The 16,074-nt window shown below is 43.9% G+C and overlaps 1 protein-coding gene across 1 annotated transcript; it reads left to right on the top strand.

The window, feature by feature from the left end:
* Window positions 1-6,817: 6,817 nt before the first annotated feature.
* LOC310798853 (uncharacterized protein) lies at window positions 6,818-8,417 on the top strand (the record flags this gene model as incomplete). The annotated part of the gene is made up of 3 exons (XM_083661414.1): window positions 6,818-6,857; window positions 7,365-7,515; window positions 7,841-8,417. The coding sequence occupies 3 exons, from the start codon at window positions 6,818-6,820 to the stop codon at window positions 8,415-8,417; spliced, it is 768 nt and encodes a 255-aa protein (XP_083517540.1).
* Window positions 8,418-16,074: the final 7,657 nt, after the last annotated feature.

Consider the following 16,074-nt stretch of genomic DNA (forward strand, 5'->3'; position numbering starts at 1 on the left):
GATGTCATCAGTGATGATGCCATCAGTGATGATGCCATCAGTGATGATGTCATGCCAAATATTTTGGGTGGTTTCATCCTCATTGTCAGGTATTTTGACTCTTGACTGTAAAGCCCCTTCTAAACATGCAGTGGAATCCGGATTATAACCAGCTGCTAGCCGGTTGGCCTGCATGTTTAGAAACAATTAGCCGGCTTTTGCGCACTCCCGCGAGTGCGGATCATGACCATCTGAGCCCCTAGTATAGGATCCGCATTATTGGAAAAGCGGCTGTTTTTTAACACTGGCAGCTCATGATCTGGATCATGTACATGTAGCTGTTATGTCTGAGTGGGCGGGTGGTGGCACTTTACAAACCATTAATGTCCCAGTGATCATTATTTTCATGAATGGACGTAGCGTTAATTACGTGGCTGGATTATTTGGAAGAGAGCCAAATTAGGTAAGTAAACAAGTAAAAGTTGAATTGTTTCTTTGTCCCCCATCTGCCAGTTTAAAAAGGAGATGATAGCCTACTACTAGAGTTGCGCGATCTTGACCTCAGTCAGATTGTCAATCGCCACCCTTTGACATCGCCAATACACAATGTCATCGCGCAAGCACATGGCTAATTATTAATATGGATGTGCTTCAGCTGCTCTCCCTGTACTTTGCTAACTTAGCATCGATGCTAGCGGGACTTACCCAGCTATCGTCATTGCCTGCTTACTGCTGCTTGCTGGTAATGTTAATCCCATGTCAGAAAAAGTCTCCAGTCGCTAACGTTAGTCTCTTCTGAGAAAGATTGTCTCCAGGAGGGTCTGAAAAGTTGTCTCGAGTTGGATGCAGCCAAGTATTGTGAGGCAGTGTTGTGACTGTGAGCATCCAAGCTAACACAGCTGTGGAGAGGAGCTGACTGACTGACAGCCTATATCGAGACATAGGCCTATAGCCTAACCTTTGTGGGGATAAATAAATTGAAAACTAGTCAGATATGACTTGAATGCCACTTGTAAAATAAATCACCCACAGTGATTGACGACGGTGCGACCGCTATTTTGACTGGGCGGCTTTTAGCCGATGTAACAAAGGCAAGCGCACATTTTTGGCACATTGCCACCCCTCGTTATTGCCTGAATGGTCGGAATGGATCCTCCCTTAAAACGGCATGTTTTTGAATGGAGTTTGGTTACAGATTCGCTAAAGCTGTTTCCATATCACATTTCTTGTTATCGATACACGCTACCGCACCCTCTCCCCGCCCACTGGCAGAGAGGATACAGACCATTAGAAGAGGCTTAAGAGGGCCAAGTCTTCATTAAGAAGGTCCTCATGTTTTTCTCTGAAACAAATTCTGTTGAGAAGTTCTGCGTATGTTCTGTTGTTGCCATGGCGATGGTTCTGTTCCTTCCAGTGTTACACAGCTGAACATCTGCCAGAGATTTAAGATATGGAAAACATCTTTAAACCTGCCAAACTTGGGCTGTTGAAAGATGTCCTCGAATGGGCTTGAGTTGCATGAGGTTGCCTGGTTGCTACATGACGCACATGGTGGGCCACATTTGCCCTTGTTCCACTTTTGACGCTTTGAAAAATCTTGACTAAGAGGAATGGTAAAATTGTGGAGCCTTGGTGTCAGAGCTTATTGCTATAGAGGTTAACAACATGAACGTTAAAGCACTTGGCTTCATTTTCCAAAGATGTTAGCTTGGCACTCACTATTTCGCTAACACAAAAGCCTAAAGAGGATTATGAACATGATTGAATATTACTGTCACTAATTACTCCCGCTTAAAATGACTATGCTTTTGCTATGCCCTATAACATTTGAATTTGTGTCAGTGAGCATTACTTACACCCAGCTAGGTGTCACACAGATGTAACACAGTTCTAATTTGTAATCAAATACATTGTACATGACCTCCTATGAATAAACATTGGAGAAAGCAAATTTGATCTTGAGTATTTTGCGTGAAGTCTCATTAATCCCTATTTCTCTAGGATTTTGGCGCTTTGGGCATAAAGGGGTTAATAAATGTATCTGAAAATGCTCAAGGGATATCACCGGGCACCCTCCTGTATTTTGAATAGGTACCGCAAAGCTACAAGAATCAGCAGAGAGAAAGAAAGAAAAACTTAGGTTAATCAAAATAGGAGCCTGATGCTTGCGGACTAAATTAATTGTGAAAAACTGAAAAGATAATAGAGAGCCCCTGGGATTTCTGACATTTTATTAAAATATGTTATCACTGCAATAAAATGAACCAGATTTACTTGTAAAATCTCCAACAAATGGTCTGCAAAGTTTCCTGTTCACTGTCAGTGAAGTTACACGTTCATGATGTCACAGATTCTACTTTTTGTTTTGTGGCATCTTGCTCTTGTTCACATGCTGATTGAACAGTCCAACAAAGTTAATGCAATAGCTATGTGAAGTTTGAATGTAATTTCAGAAAGAGTCACTGTAATGTTCTCACTTACACATTTCCCTCTCGCCTTCAGGTGTTATGCGTCTTATAACACCAGGTCTAGACTCCACGGGGGATATCCTATTCTACTCACGGCTTCACTACCCCCTTCATAATCACGATGACGTCTCTCAATGATGTCAGCATGATGTCTCAGATTCTTGATGGAGTCTAATCGCCAAAGACTTTGAACTTTTTATAACCATTGAACATTCATAATCTGTCATTCATAATCTTGATCACATGTAAATATATCATTGCTCATGTTAATAAATCATGTCATCAAAAGAACATAGTGACTACCTTTCTGAAATATATTTGAGCAGTCATTTCTTTAATACCCCGATTTGTTGTGATGTTAAAAGAGAAATAATGTACATTTTTGAGTGTGACATGTTCAATCATTGTTCAGAGTACAGTAAGTAAGTCACGCATGCGGTCATTTGCCCCCTGTCAGTGATAATTGTATGTTAAGCTTTCTGGTTATCAGGGGAAGCTGATGAATTCAGTAGCATAGAAGTTCAGTCACATTGCCCCAGTTTCCTGTGTTACTTTATAGCCCTTTTCCCACATGCGCTTTGTACCGCAAAATGACCGGAACGTGGTGTAATGCCTGCATGTGAGAAAGGCGCCGTGCCGGTATAAGCGCGACCCCGTCGTCCCCGACATTTCACCACTTTCGACCTAGTCAGAAGAGCGGTATGCTCTTAAGGGGACGCAAGTGGAAATGGTTCCAGTCATTTTCCGCGACAGCGGTCCTTCAATCATGGGCGAGGAGTAGCCTACACACGTTGCTTAATGTTCCAGCGGGCATAATCTAATCATTCGCGCACATTAAAGCAAACTGGCGAAATGATCTTGTGATAGCCTAATAAGAGCAGTAGCCTATGTCAGCTTGCTGATTTCCGAAGGCAACCCCGGACACATCAAACGAAGCCAGTCTGCTTTCTCTACATACATACAAGCGTTGAGCAGCTTGCAAGCCTTTCTCGCTGTGTCTGTGTGGCTGCTGCTCTCGAGCAGAGAGGGGAGGGGGAAATCGGCTGTGTTGATTACGCTGGCGGCTTGACGCTGCTCTTAAGTCAAACGAGTGTGATTTATTGTGTGACAACTGACAAGCGAACTTATTTCGAGTTTTGCCGACCCCCCAAATAAGCTCCCCCCCTCCCCCCGCCCCCCCAACATACAGGAAAATTCGCTGATAGATTCCCACATGCGCGAGCCGAAGTGTGAAGGGAAATGTCCGATATTGACTTACAGGTAATTTTCCGGTACGCATGTGGGAAAACGGCTTATCTGACATAACTTCCACTCTGTGTGCGAAGACCTGTGACTTAAAGGTCTAAGAGGAGGACTTCCATTCCTTCAAAATTTGCTTTTTTGCTACAATTGTCCCCTGTGTCAGAGACTGTTGCACAGCCGTAGGGAAGTTCAGAGAGGACTCCGAGCAGCCGAAGATAGCGAGTTCTGCCTCCGGCTGAAGGCTTACTTCGTAGGCTTTAGAGTAGTTTTTTTTTTTTTTTTTTTTTTTTTTTTTTAAAGGCTACCAGTCAAATATTTTGGCCCAGTACCCCGTTAGTGAAGGACAGCGCAGGAAGGATTCTGTTTGAATTATCAGCTGTTATATATTGTGGCATGTTTGGTCGTGTTTTGGCTTGCATTGGCTGCGTGGAAATGGATAAGGATATTCACGTTAGCGTGAGCCAGGAACTACCCTGCTTCCCATGTATTATATGGTACCGTCTAATGACTGGAGTTGACCAAACTGAACAGTCAAACAATGTTCCATAAGCATAACAGTAACGTGGCATATTTACGACTGTTAATTACACACACAAGATGGTAACGTTATTAGTGGAGTTGGGTGGTAATTTCTATATGTAAATCTGTAAATCAATATTAGTTAGCCACAATTAGCATCAAGCTAACATTATAATAATGTGCAGTCTCACTGCAGCTAACTGCAGTCAGAGCCTGCTCCCCCGGTACCGTCTAATGCCTGGAGTTGACCGGAACGGAACAGTCAAACAATGTTCCATAAGCATAACAGTAACGTTATGCATATTTACGACTGTTACATTCATTATCAACACAAGACGGCAACGTTATTAGTGGGGCTGCGTGGTCATTTGAGTAAATCTGTAAATCTATCAGTTAGCCATGTAGCATCAAGCTAACGTTATAATATTAGACAGTCTCACCACCGCAGCTAACTGCAGTCAGTCAAACAATGTTCCATGACCATGAGCACAACGGTAACGTTAGCATTAGGCGTATTTGCGACTGTTGCATTACTCCACACAAGACGACGGTAACGTTATTAGTGTTGCTGGTGATAATCTATATATAGCAAGTGGACCCCTATTAGTTAGCGTTAGCCACATTTAGCATCAAGCTAACATTATAATCGGCAGTCTCACTCCAGCTTACTGCAGTCACATGTTTATATGTTCCATGACCATAAGCAGACCGGTAGTAACATTAGGCATATTTGCGACTGTTGCATACTTCACACAAGACGGTAATGTTATTAGTGGAGTTACTGACCAGGTGGTAAATCCATTAGCAAGCAGCTAACGTTATCGGCCAAAATAACATAAAATAAAATAAAACACGATTTCAGACGGACAAACCCGTCTTTTTTTTATTGTCACACGAACACTTCAACACATGCATGCGGCCACAAACACACACTCATGCTGACGGTGGCCGGTGAAATTTGTTCTCTGCATTTGACCCATCCAGGCTTGTCCTTTCCTCCAGGGGGCAGGCCAGGAGCAGTGGTCGCTTTTTCTTTCCAGCGCCCGGGGACCAACTTCGGATGTTGTCGTCACTGGTCGGATGACGATCTTCTGCATGTTTTTAGTGGGGGGTTATGTGCGGAGGAACCCCCTGGGGAGCACGGGGAGAACATGCAAACTCCACACAGAAAGGCCCTTTCGATGAGATAGCCCACCTGGGCAGTGGGCACTGAGGATATGGGGGGGTCACAACTCCAGTGCCCACAGCGTCCCAGGCGAGAATCGAACTCAGGACCTCCTAGCTGTGAGGCGACAGCGCTACCGACTGCGCCACTGTACCCCCCCACCGTACCCCCCCCCCCCCCCCCCCCCCATTACAGCAGCTACAAGCAACAAGGTCCCTCCATGAACCGAAAACACAGTCCCGACTCTAGTTTCCCCCCGATGTCGGTCACATTGCTGCTGTCTGATCAGACGGGCTTCACTAGATACATATTTATTTTTGTGTGGACTTTTTGCTGGAGTCTTGTTGTTTGTTTCTGCTGGCAGGTACCGACGAACGTAACGTTAGCCACTTCCTGTTAGCCATCTTCTTCGTTGGTATATTTCAGCCGGAGCCATGAGGACAAGAGGCAGGCTAATTTGTCGGGAAAGTATAACCCGTGGCCAGCATGAAAATCCTGCAATATCTTTGCAATGGGTGAACGCAGAGAGACGCAGCTGGGCTCATATTTTAAGTTACGGAACGGCGCATTCACTCATTGGTAGAAAACACTTTGTGAACATTGATTTTCCGGCCAAACTTACAGATAGGCCCTTTAAATGTGTGAAGACACTTTAAAATTTGGAAATACTTAAAGTTATCGCGAGAAATACATAGACGTGAATGAAAGTCAGGCAAAACTAACTACAAAACACAGTAACATCTGAAACAATCCCGGCACTAAATTGTACCTGGTCTTTAAGTGATTCAAATGTGCTATTTCATTCACATTGCTTGATCTTATTACAAAGTCCACTGGTGTGAGGCTAGCAGAGGTTATCTAGAGTTATCTGCGGGTCATTAGCACTGAACTATATACGTGGACAGTTAATTACCATCTCCTAAATACCTTCTAGAGAGGGGTTAGAGGTAGCTGGCAGAGATAGAGCAAGTGTTGAGGAAGATGCTTTTGTCGTTAATTTACCAAAAGCAACATAATAACCTCAGTGCAATAATTTCAGTCAACAATGGTGTGTTGTGCGTGTGTGTGTGTATGAGTGTGTCCATTGTAAGCCTCAGCTGTCATGTGACAGTAGTTAGCAGTAGTAGCAGAGGCAGGAAGAGACTTGCTGTGACAACATGGCAGGGACTCCTGGACTTTGTGCTTGCTGCTACAACTGTCATCTGTCTGCAGTACTGTATATATACAGGGAAGTACTGGCCTGACACACTCACCAACACACTGAGCACTCAGAGACACACAAGCAGCAAAAAATCAGGTGAGAATTACTCTTAGCTTCAAAACAAAAACATTCAGAGAGTAAAAAAAAAAAAGAAATCAAATATGTTTTGACATTTTCAATGCAGCTTTGAACTATATTAACTTGATCAAGGGTTGTGTTTTTCCAGGAAGAAAAAACGCAGTCATGAAGGTGTTTGTGGTTCTTGCTGTTGCAGTGCTGTCTGGTAAGTAGCAACTAAGAGATGTTTTATCATTGAAATAAGCAGTTCGTCAAGATAGAAAATGGCCATTATAGCACTAAGCCAGTGGTTCCCAAACTGGGCTACAACTTCATGGGGCGCTTGAGAGAAAGGCTAAATGGAAAATGTAAGAATAAATCATGAAAATAAATAAAACGTTAAAATAAATCTGCTCAGGAGGCACTTCATTGCAACTCTTCCGTAATGTTATATTCTTCCAAAGGTGGGTTATCATTCATAATGTTATAGTTTTATCTTGTAGTAAGTAAAATGTTGCAGTCGGATAAAGGGGGTATACTTGGATTCAGAAATCAGAGAAAGGGCGTACTGAAGCACTGTTAACCAAACTTGAGGCTTGATTCACTGCCACAGTTGCACATTCAAAGGTGTTGCTTAATGGAACAATGGTTTCTTTAACCAATGGAAGTCTCAACTTGACTTTTGTCTGGAAATCAGCGCTGCTCTTGAACTTGTCATTGTCTTCTCCAACAGGCTGCCATGCCAATCTCTTCTATGCTGATGAGCCCAAGCCACAGCTGGAGGTGTTGACTGATGCCTTCTGGGACTACGTCTCCAAGGCAACCCAGACAGCTGATGACACCCTCCAGATGATCAGGAAGTCTCAGTTTGGACAGGAAGTCAAGTGAGTCATGTGACATTCAGGGTCATTGGTGGCCGGACTTATAACTTTCCAGAATTTCCCTATACGGGGATGAATAAAGTACTCTATCTATCTATCTATCTATCTATCTATCTATCTATCTATCTATCTATCTATCTATCTATCTATCTATCTATCTATCTATCTATCTATCTATCTATCTATCTATCATGATGTATGTATATGCTGGACAACATTGGTCATTGGGGTTGGCATGGCATGACGACCCAAACTGGACTATTCAAACTTGAACATGTCTCTAATCTGCCTTTGCCTCTCTGCCCCGGCCCCTCTCTCTCTCACCCAGTGCCCGTCTGACAGATAGCGCCGACATGGCCAACAAGTATGCGGTCACCCTGCAGGCGCAGCTTCCCCCCATGGCCCAGGACCTGATGACCAAGATCAGCGCTGAGGCCGAAGTGCTGCGAGAGCGCCTCAGCCAGGACCTGACCACCGTCAGGGACCGGCTGGAGCCCTACGCTGACCAGATGAGGGCCCAGGTCCAGCAGAGGGTGGAGCAGCTCAAACAGGAGCTGGCCCCCTTCGCGGAGTCCCTGGACTCCGAGTCGCTGAAGACCACCTTGATACAGAAGAGCGAGGAGCTGAAGAGCAGCCTGGAGCAGAGTGTCAAGGAGCTGCAGGGTCAGCTGGGCCCCTACACGGAGGAGCTGAGGCAGAAAGTGGACCAGCATCTGCAGGACTTCCAGAAGAACGTCACCCCCATGACGGAGAAGGTCCAGGCTGAGCTGACCAACAGAGCCGCACAGGTCAAGCAGCTGGTGGCCCCCTACGCTGAGGACCTGAAGGAGACACTGGATCCCTATGCCCAGGACCTCCAGGCCCAGCTCACCTCCCTCTACCAGTCGTTTGTCAATGCCAACTAAGTCAACCTCCGCCTCCCTCATCATCCACTAAGATGCTAGCCTTGCTTGGTCTACCTCTACTGGACTAGTAAAAACATCCAAAGTGCGAATTTTAATACCCGAATTGTACTGTGAACCGAAATAAAACCGGGCATATGCTCACAATGTAGTATTTATTACTATAAGTGCAAAAAAAAAAAAGGAGAAAAAAAAGGAAACCTTTGCACTTATGAAACATGTATATACTTAGCTTGTGTTGTGAAGTTTGAAACTGTGAACGTTTTTTGTAATTTTCATAAGTTATCACAAATAAATACATAAATCTGTGCAAAATATAAACTTGACAGTTCTTTCTTTCCTAATGTTAAACCAACTATCTTAGACGGTAGATCAGGGGTTGGCAATTATTCTTTTCCTGTGGGGCCACATGAGAAACCCAGGGTGCTGCCGTTCTCCCCAAACCCCCCCTCCGCCCCCCCGCCCATGCCATAACCTCTAATGTAATCACTAGATTCAATTATAGAAAACATTCAAACAGCCAATTTTGGTAATCTCATTAAATGTTTATCACCTGGTTTGTCTGACTTAGACCTTCCAGGCCAGGCAGAAGGCCGGTTTTGGCCCCCGGGCCCAGGCCTGCGTTAGATCCATAGATGCCCCATTAGAGTTCGCAATTTTGGACATGCAATTCTAAAGAAGACAATATAGATATTATGAACATAGAACTTGATCATATAGATAGCATGAACATAGAACTTGAATTCAAGTTGTACCCTAATACATCTATTTTTGCAATTCTTCATTTGGGAAATCAATAATTTACATAGTTCTACTTTCAGTCCAACAGAAATGAGGATGATCACATAGTAATCACAGCTCTATCCTGTATAGCTTATTAGAGATATTCAGATACATGGAGGGACCTAATAGATTTTTAAAGCATTTACTGTGAATTCACAAGCGAGCCACTGAAAGTAAACGACATTGCTAAAGTAATGACGAACAAATAAAAACATGGAGGCACCGCCATTTCCATTGCGATGGTTTAACTCAGTGGTTCTCAAATGGGGATCCGGGGACCCCCAGGGGGTCCGTGGCACTTTGCCAGGGGGCCCGCGAAATGTTTTCAGGAAAATACCAATTTTTCTTTACAAAAACGTCATAGTTCAATGGAAATATGTTATGCTTTAAATCTAAAATGGTTTGTGGATTACATTCTAATCTAACAAACCTATCAATTTAAAAGTCAAGCACGTTACCCGTGGAAACAATTAAGCTTAGCCCAAAATCACAAATCAGGATAAGAGGGTCCCCGGTATATTTCCTATCTTGTAAGGGGTCCTTGGCTGAAAAACATTTGAGAACCTCTGGTTTAACTAGTGGGCCATGTGCTGCTGTTTGCCAGGGGAGCTGCTATTATTGTGACTGCACAGTAGGCTATTCCAGCGCTCATCTCCCAAGTCCTGACATGTCCTGTCACAACAGTTTCGTCTCCTGTCAGTTTCTCCAGATTAAGGCGGACCATTGTTTGTGTACTTGTACTTGTCAATGCGTGCCAAAGAACTACTCTATATCTATATGATGAGCGCAATAAAGTGAAAAACAACAACAAACTTGTCTTGACAAATGTGGATGATGACCAACGTGATGTGAAAGAAGCAGTCCATCCCAGTTTTGCATTTGTTTTATATTCTTATTTTTATTTATTTAACTGTATCAAAGTTAGATGAATTGTCGGTTCCTTCTTTTCAAAATGAAAGTCATTTAATTGTTTGATGTTTTGCTGTTGCAGCAAGACATTCACCGAATTATGTCAGCTGTTGTTCAACTGTGAATATCATAAAATCGGGGGCAACAAAAAATCTCCTAAAACTAGTTCCTGTGATAAATTTGCAACGAGAGGCGGGGTCAGTGTGTCAAAGCTCCTCCTCCCCCTACAATGCCAGCATCCAGCGTGGAGGTTCAGAGTCCACTGACAACACCACACACACACACACACACACACACACACACACACACACGCACACGCACACGCACACACACACACACACACACACACACACAATGCATGGTTGTTCTCTGTTTGCTTCACAATAACCAGACATAGCCAAGAAGAACATGCAAAGAAACAAAATATGTGTGTGAGATCCTTGCCACTTTGTGATTGTCTTTAGTTATCTTCCTACTTCTTATCCCTGTATATTGATGTGACCGCTACGCTGCATACAGACACTAAGACAAATTCCTCGTATGTAACTTGCATACTGTGGCAATAAAAGTGATTCTGATTCTGATTCTGATTGTGCTAGATATAATCTCACCAGTCAACCTTCCAAAGTAGCCACAGATTAGAAGCCTGACCCCACTATTATGTTTTAATGTAGTGGAAGTTGCCTGCCTTTGCTGCCTACAATAGCTTCCTCCATGCAGAGAGCAGGATTGCAGTTCATTCCCCCTCTTTCATTGCAGATCGTTAACTGATTTGCTTTCTTCGTCAAACAAAAGGCCCCACTTAACGATGATAGCACAATGATTCTGTGAATATGAACAGCTCTTTCAGAATGGCCACCACACTAATCATTCAATAGCCCCCCCAATGGACTGGCCTACACTGTATTTCTAGGTTGAATTCCTACTTGGAAATAACGGTTTTCCTTCAACTGACCTTACAGCACTCTCTCTTTCTTTGCTACATTAGGGTATTCGAGATACAAACAAGCAATTTGATTGACTGCAAAGCTCTGACTGACTAAACAAATGCAGATTTGGCATCACACCCCTGAGTCTCCATACCTACTTAGCACTTGTGTGGGCACCCAAGGGTCACTGTGTTGTTACACGCATGTGGCCAAAGGGCATCGTTAGGCCTTGATCCCGTGGTACTTAGTACCGGAGGCTATAGATCGATGTCTCTCCCACAACACAAGGCTTCTGAAATGCTTTAAGGCGTGGTTCTCAAATGGGGTCCGGGGACCCCCAGGGGTCCGTGGCACTTTGCAAGGGGGTCCGCGAAAAGTTTTCAGGAAAATAAAAATGAACTTTTTTGTTGTTGCAAAAGCTTCATATAGTTCAATGAAAATATTTGATGCTTTAAATCTAAAATGGTTCATGGATTATATTCTAATCTAACAAACCTATCAATTAAAAAGTCAAGCACGTTACGGTGGAAACAATTAAACTCCCTGGAAACTAAAAATAATTCATCAAAATTAAGCATTTTGAGTTCATCACACCACAGGAACCTATGTTAATTAAGCCACCAGCCAAATTAAGGCCAAAATCACAAATCAGAATGAGGGGCCCCCCGATATATTTTCCATCTTGTAAGGGGTCCTTGGCTGAAAAACATTTGAGAACCTCTGCTTTAAGGCGGTTGTTTTTTGACGACAGGGGCTTCTTTGAACAAGATGCGTCTTGCTTTCTCCACAGTGAGAGATTCTATCTTGTGTTGATGTAGATAAGAGGTTATTATATTGCTCTCAGCTTGATACATCAGTCCCTGTGGAAATGAAGAAATAGCTGTCTTATGATGACGGGCCATTGTAAAACACACATCCCCTCTGGCCATGTGTGTTTTGTCCCCCCTTGTTCACTGCCGTAGATAATACTGGCTTCAGACCAGTGGCATGGTGAGAGATGTAATTACGAGGTTGTTGAACAACAAGGAGGAATTTGGTACATTTCAGCTTGTGCAGAAAATGGCTCTGATGAAACACACAGGTTGGATAGATCTGTGTAGTGTCCTCTAGAGAGAGAGTGGCATCAGCGGAGGACCAAAATGCAAGACTCATTAGCCAATGAACAGCCAGGAATGGGTCTCGCGCTACTTTTGCATGCTAAAATAAAGCTGATAATGTACAATTTGATTCAAGGGGGGAGAAACCCTTTCAGAGTACAACACAAACTGTCTATTTTGCTGCAACTCGACAGTGCTGCTTAATCCAGGACCTTGCTTCCTGGAACTCTTGAGAGTAAAAAAACTGGTCCATTGGAGTGAATGGAGATGGCGGGACTCTTCTATCTACACGGCTCTGGGTCTGTTCTTTTATCACTGCAATGCAACATGCAACACTATTCAAACTAGAGATTGGAGGGTACATCAGTATCAACTGTTAGAAAAGACTACAGTGCCACTCAGTGGTGGAACGGTGCAACAGCGTAAAGACTGGAGTGAATACTTTATACTTTTTAGACATTAAGCTGACACTTATCCAGACCAGAGTGATTTTGGCATGGACTTTTGGCCAATTTGTCTTTGTATTGTCTTTCTAGTGCCAGTGTGCCTTAAACTGTAACTGCGCATTGCAGTGTTGGGGGTAACTCATTAAAAAAGTAACACATTACATGTAATATATTACTTTTAGCAGTAACTCAGTAAAATAACTTATTACCAATAATATTTCATTAATATTATACCAGTTACTTTGTCAAGTAACACAAGTTACAAATTGAGTTATTTTCTTTTTTAATCAAAGCACAAATATACAATCATTTCCTAATCAAATGTGTTTTTTTTTATGTAAATACCCACTATAGATGACAATAACAAAGGAAAGTGGAATATTTAGGAAAAGGATCATATTTAGAATTTTGGACGGTTTACACTGACTTCAAGACAGTTGAAAATATTTTTCGGGATGGTTCCGGGGCAGCGATGTCATCCTGCTAGTGCTACTGCTGTTATTTTGGTGAAAGTAATGCAAAAGTAGTGTAATAAGTAAGGAGTTACATACATAGACAGTAATATTGTAAAGTAACGTATTACTTTAAAATGAAAGTAACTAGTAATATGTAATATATTATATTTTGGAAGTAACTTCCCCAACACTAGGTATTGCACTGGTACTGTTCTCAATTGTGTTTTATATTTCTGCATTACAGTCACTTAATGTTTCCTTGTGCAGGAATGGGAAAACAACCTTCCACTTGGGAGAACAAAATGCATTTATTTAATCTGAGTTATTTAATCTATAATCTGAGAGCGAGCGGGGGGAAACCAGCATGCCAGTGTGGTGAGAGGCCCGCGTGATGTGGGCGGTCAGCTGCTGCTTAGAGATAATAGAATACTTTCATGTTCCTAAGCCTGCACACCAAAAAGTGAAAAAGTTCCACACTTTTTCTATATTCTCTAGGACAGGATTACTGTAAATGTTACAGGTACACAGTGGAACGAGGAGTCCAAACTGGTGCAACACATTTCATTTATTTTTGTGATCCAAGATCTGTATAAACAAAGCATTTGTCAGATATCAGTTTCAGCTTCTGTCACTACTAAACCCAAGGGCGCCAGCACCCTCTACTGGCCATTTACTAACCTAGCAGACGTTATTATTTCCATAGATTAGACAGGCTGCTGCAGGCACAAATAACAACAAATGTTTACAGTGATCTATACGTTTTTACATTTGGAACTGGGGGCTTAATTATTATGCTTGTATTATTATAGTTAAATTTAAATGGGGGGTATTATCATTAGCTTAGCTGGGGGTATCGTATATCAGTATAAACCTTTTGACCATGTAATCCCTTAAGGGCCACATACACTTTGCTGTATAGATAAGTTAAATTACAGTAAATACCGTCGAAAAAATATATCTCTTCTCCCATAACTAATATGATTTGGGTATTAAGAATAGGTATGATTAATTTGATTGTTCATGTTCAATTTAGTTGCTGTGGTAGGCTGAGAGAGGAATGTCAAACTGGAAATTGTAGATAATCTTGTTTTTGTGGTTAGCTGCTTCTGTCTTTCCACACATTGAGGGTTACAACTATTTGCAGAGAGGGTCGTCTCACCGAGGGCCAGCTTAGAGCTGTACTTGCCGAGTGCTGGCTTGCCTGCGGGGACGATAAAACTACCTTTGACCTTTGACCTTTGCTGTGAATTGTTTTCATTTGAAATGTTTACAGTTAAATGTTGTCGTTCTTTAACCCACGAGGAAAGAGAGACACTAGGAAAGAAAAGAAAGACAGACATCTGATATGAAGATATGTCTATTTCCTCTAAGCGCACCAGAGACGCATCAAATGCAAATGACCACACACACACGCACGCGCGCGCACACACACACACACACACACACACACACACACACACACAAGGGAGTAATGGTGTGTTCCTTTATCGCAAAAAACTGGGATGTGGAGGCTAAATGACATCACATCTGTTTTGTTAGCGTTCCATTTGCAGAAAAGTTGAGCTGGGAAGTTCACTGTTCACTGGTCAGATCCAGTCGCTAGCCAGGCTAGCCATTGTTAGCAATAACAGTTGATAACAAGGCATTTCGTGGCATTTTGCGCATACAAACACTGCAGCCTCATGTCCACACAGATAGAAGTAGGCCGTGCTGTGTGTACAGCTGATTTAACGAGACACAAACAAGACAGAAGTGCTAAATAGCATTTATACGATTATAACTACTGTTGTTGCGCGGAGCAGCCATCTTGGATTTTTGAGGTCGGGACTGCTGAGGCTCCTACGAGTTTGGAATGGGAAATACCAGCTCTGGTAACGTCACCGTCCCAGCTCATGACCTTTGAACCGTAAGATTACCAGTTCCCAGTTATAAAGGAATGCACGATAAGAACACACCACAGAGGCGCGTCATAGTATGAGGTGAACAGCAGATGTCAAAGGAACAGCACCAGAGTGCGACAGGTTTGTCTTTTAAGTTTGCGGAAAGTGCATCAAACTGGAAGTGGTTTATTTTCTGAAAACTGACAGTTGTCAGTCAGTTAGGTCCTATGTTAGGTCCTATGTAGTTGTCCTATGTTCCCCGGGGAACATAGGACCCGGGGAACATAGGGATGACCCCTCAGAGAAGGTCTGGAGGTGGCATCATGACCCACAGCTGAATCTGAAGTCATTCCTGCCACTCTCTATGATGAATTGACATGAAATCCCTGACTCAGCTCACTGCTGCCCCCTGGAGGCAGAAACCTTGAGCCACACTGCTGGAGAATGAAACTGTGCAGTGTTGATGGTACTGGTGTCATGTTAATTATTGTTGGGTGGGGGCCGGGGGGCCGGGGGGCCGGGGGGCCGGGGGGCCGGGGGGCCGGGGGGCCGGGGGGCCGTGGCTGGATGGTATAAACACCTGCCTTCCACGCAGGAGAACAAGGTTCAGGTCCCGGTCGCCATTGTTTTATTCATTGATACCTGATGCAGCATTTGTGTGTGTATCCCTGTAAGACCGCGAACCAGCTCGCGGCTCACTGGGAGGGGAGAGGAGAGGGGAGGAGAGGAGAGGAGAGGGGAGGAGAGGAGGGGAGAGGAGAGGAGAGGGGAGGAGAGGAGAGGAGAGGGGAGGAGAGGAGAGGAGAGGAGAGGGGAGGAGAGGAGAGGGGAGGGGAGAGGAGAGGAGAGATGAGAGGGGAGGGGAGAGGAGAGAGGAGAGGAGAGGAGAGGGGAGGAGAGGAGAGGAGAGGAGGGGAGAGGAGAGGAGAGGAGAGGAGAGGAGTGGAGAGGAGAGGAGAGGAGAGGGGAGGAGAGGGGAGGGGAGGAGAGGAGAGGAGAGGAGAGGGGAGGAGAGGAGGGGAGAGGAGAGGAGAGGAGAGGAGAGGAGAGGGGAGGAGAGGAGAGGAGAGGGGAGGAGAGGGGAGGGGAGGAGAGGAGAGGAGAGGAGAGGGGAGATGAGAGGGGAGGGGAGAGGAGAGAGGAGAGGAGAGGAGAGGGGAG

Source organism: Poromitra crassiceps (genome assembly GCF_964638095.1).
Source record: "Poromitra crassiceps genome assembly, chromosome: 26".
In the NCBI taxonomy this organism is placed as follows: Eukaryota; Metazoa; Chordata; class Actinopteri; order Beryciformes; family Melamphaidae; genus Poromitra; species Poromitra crassiceps.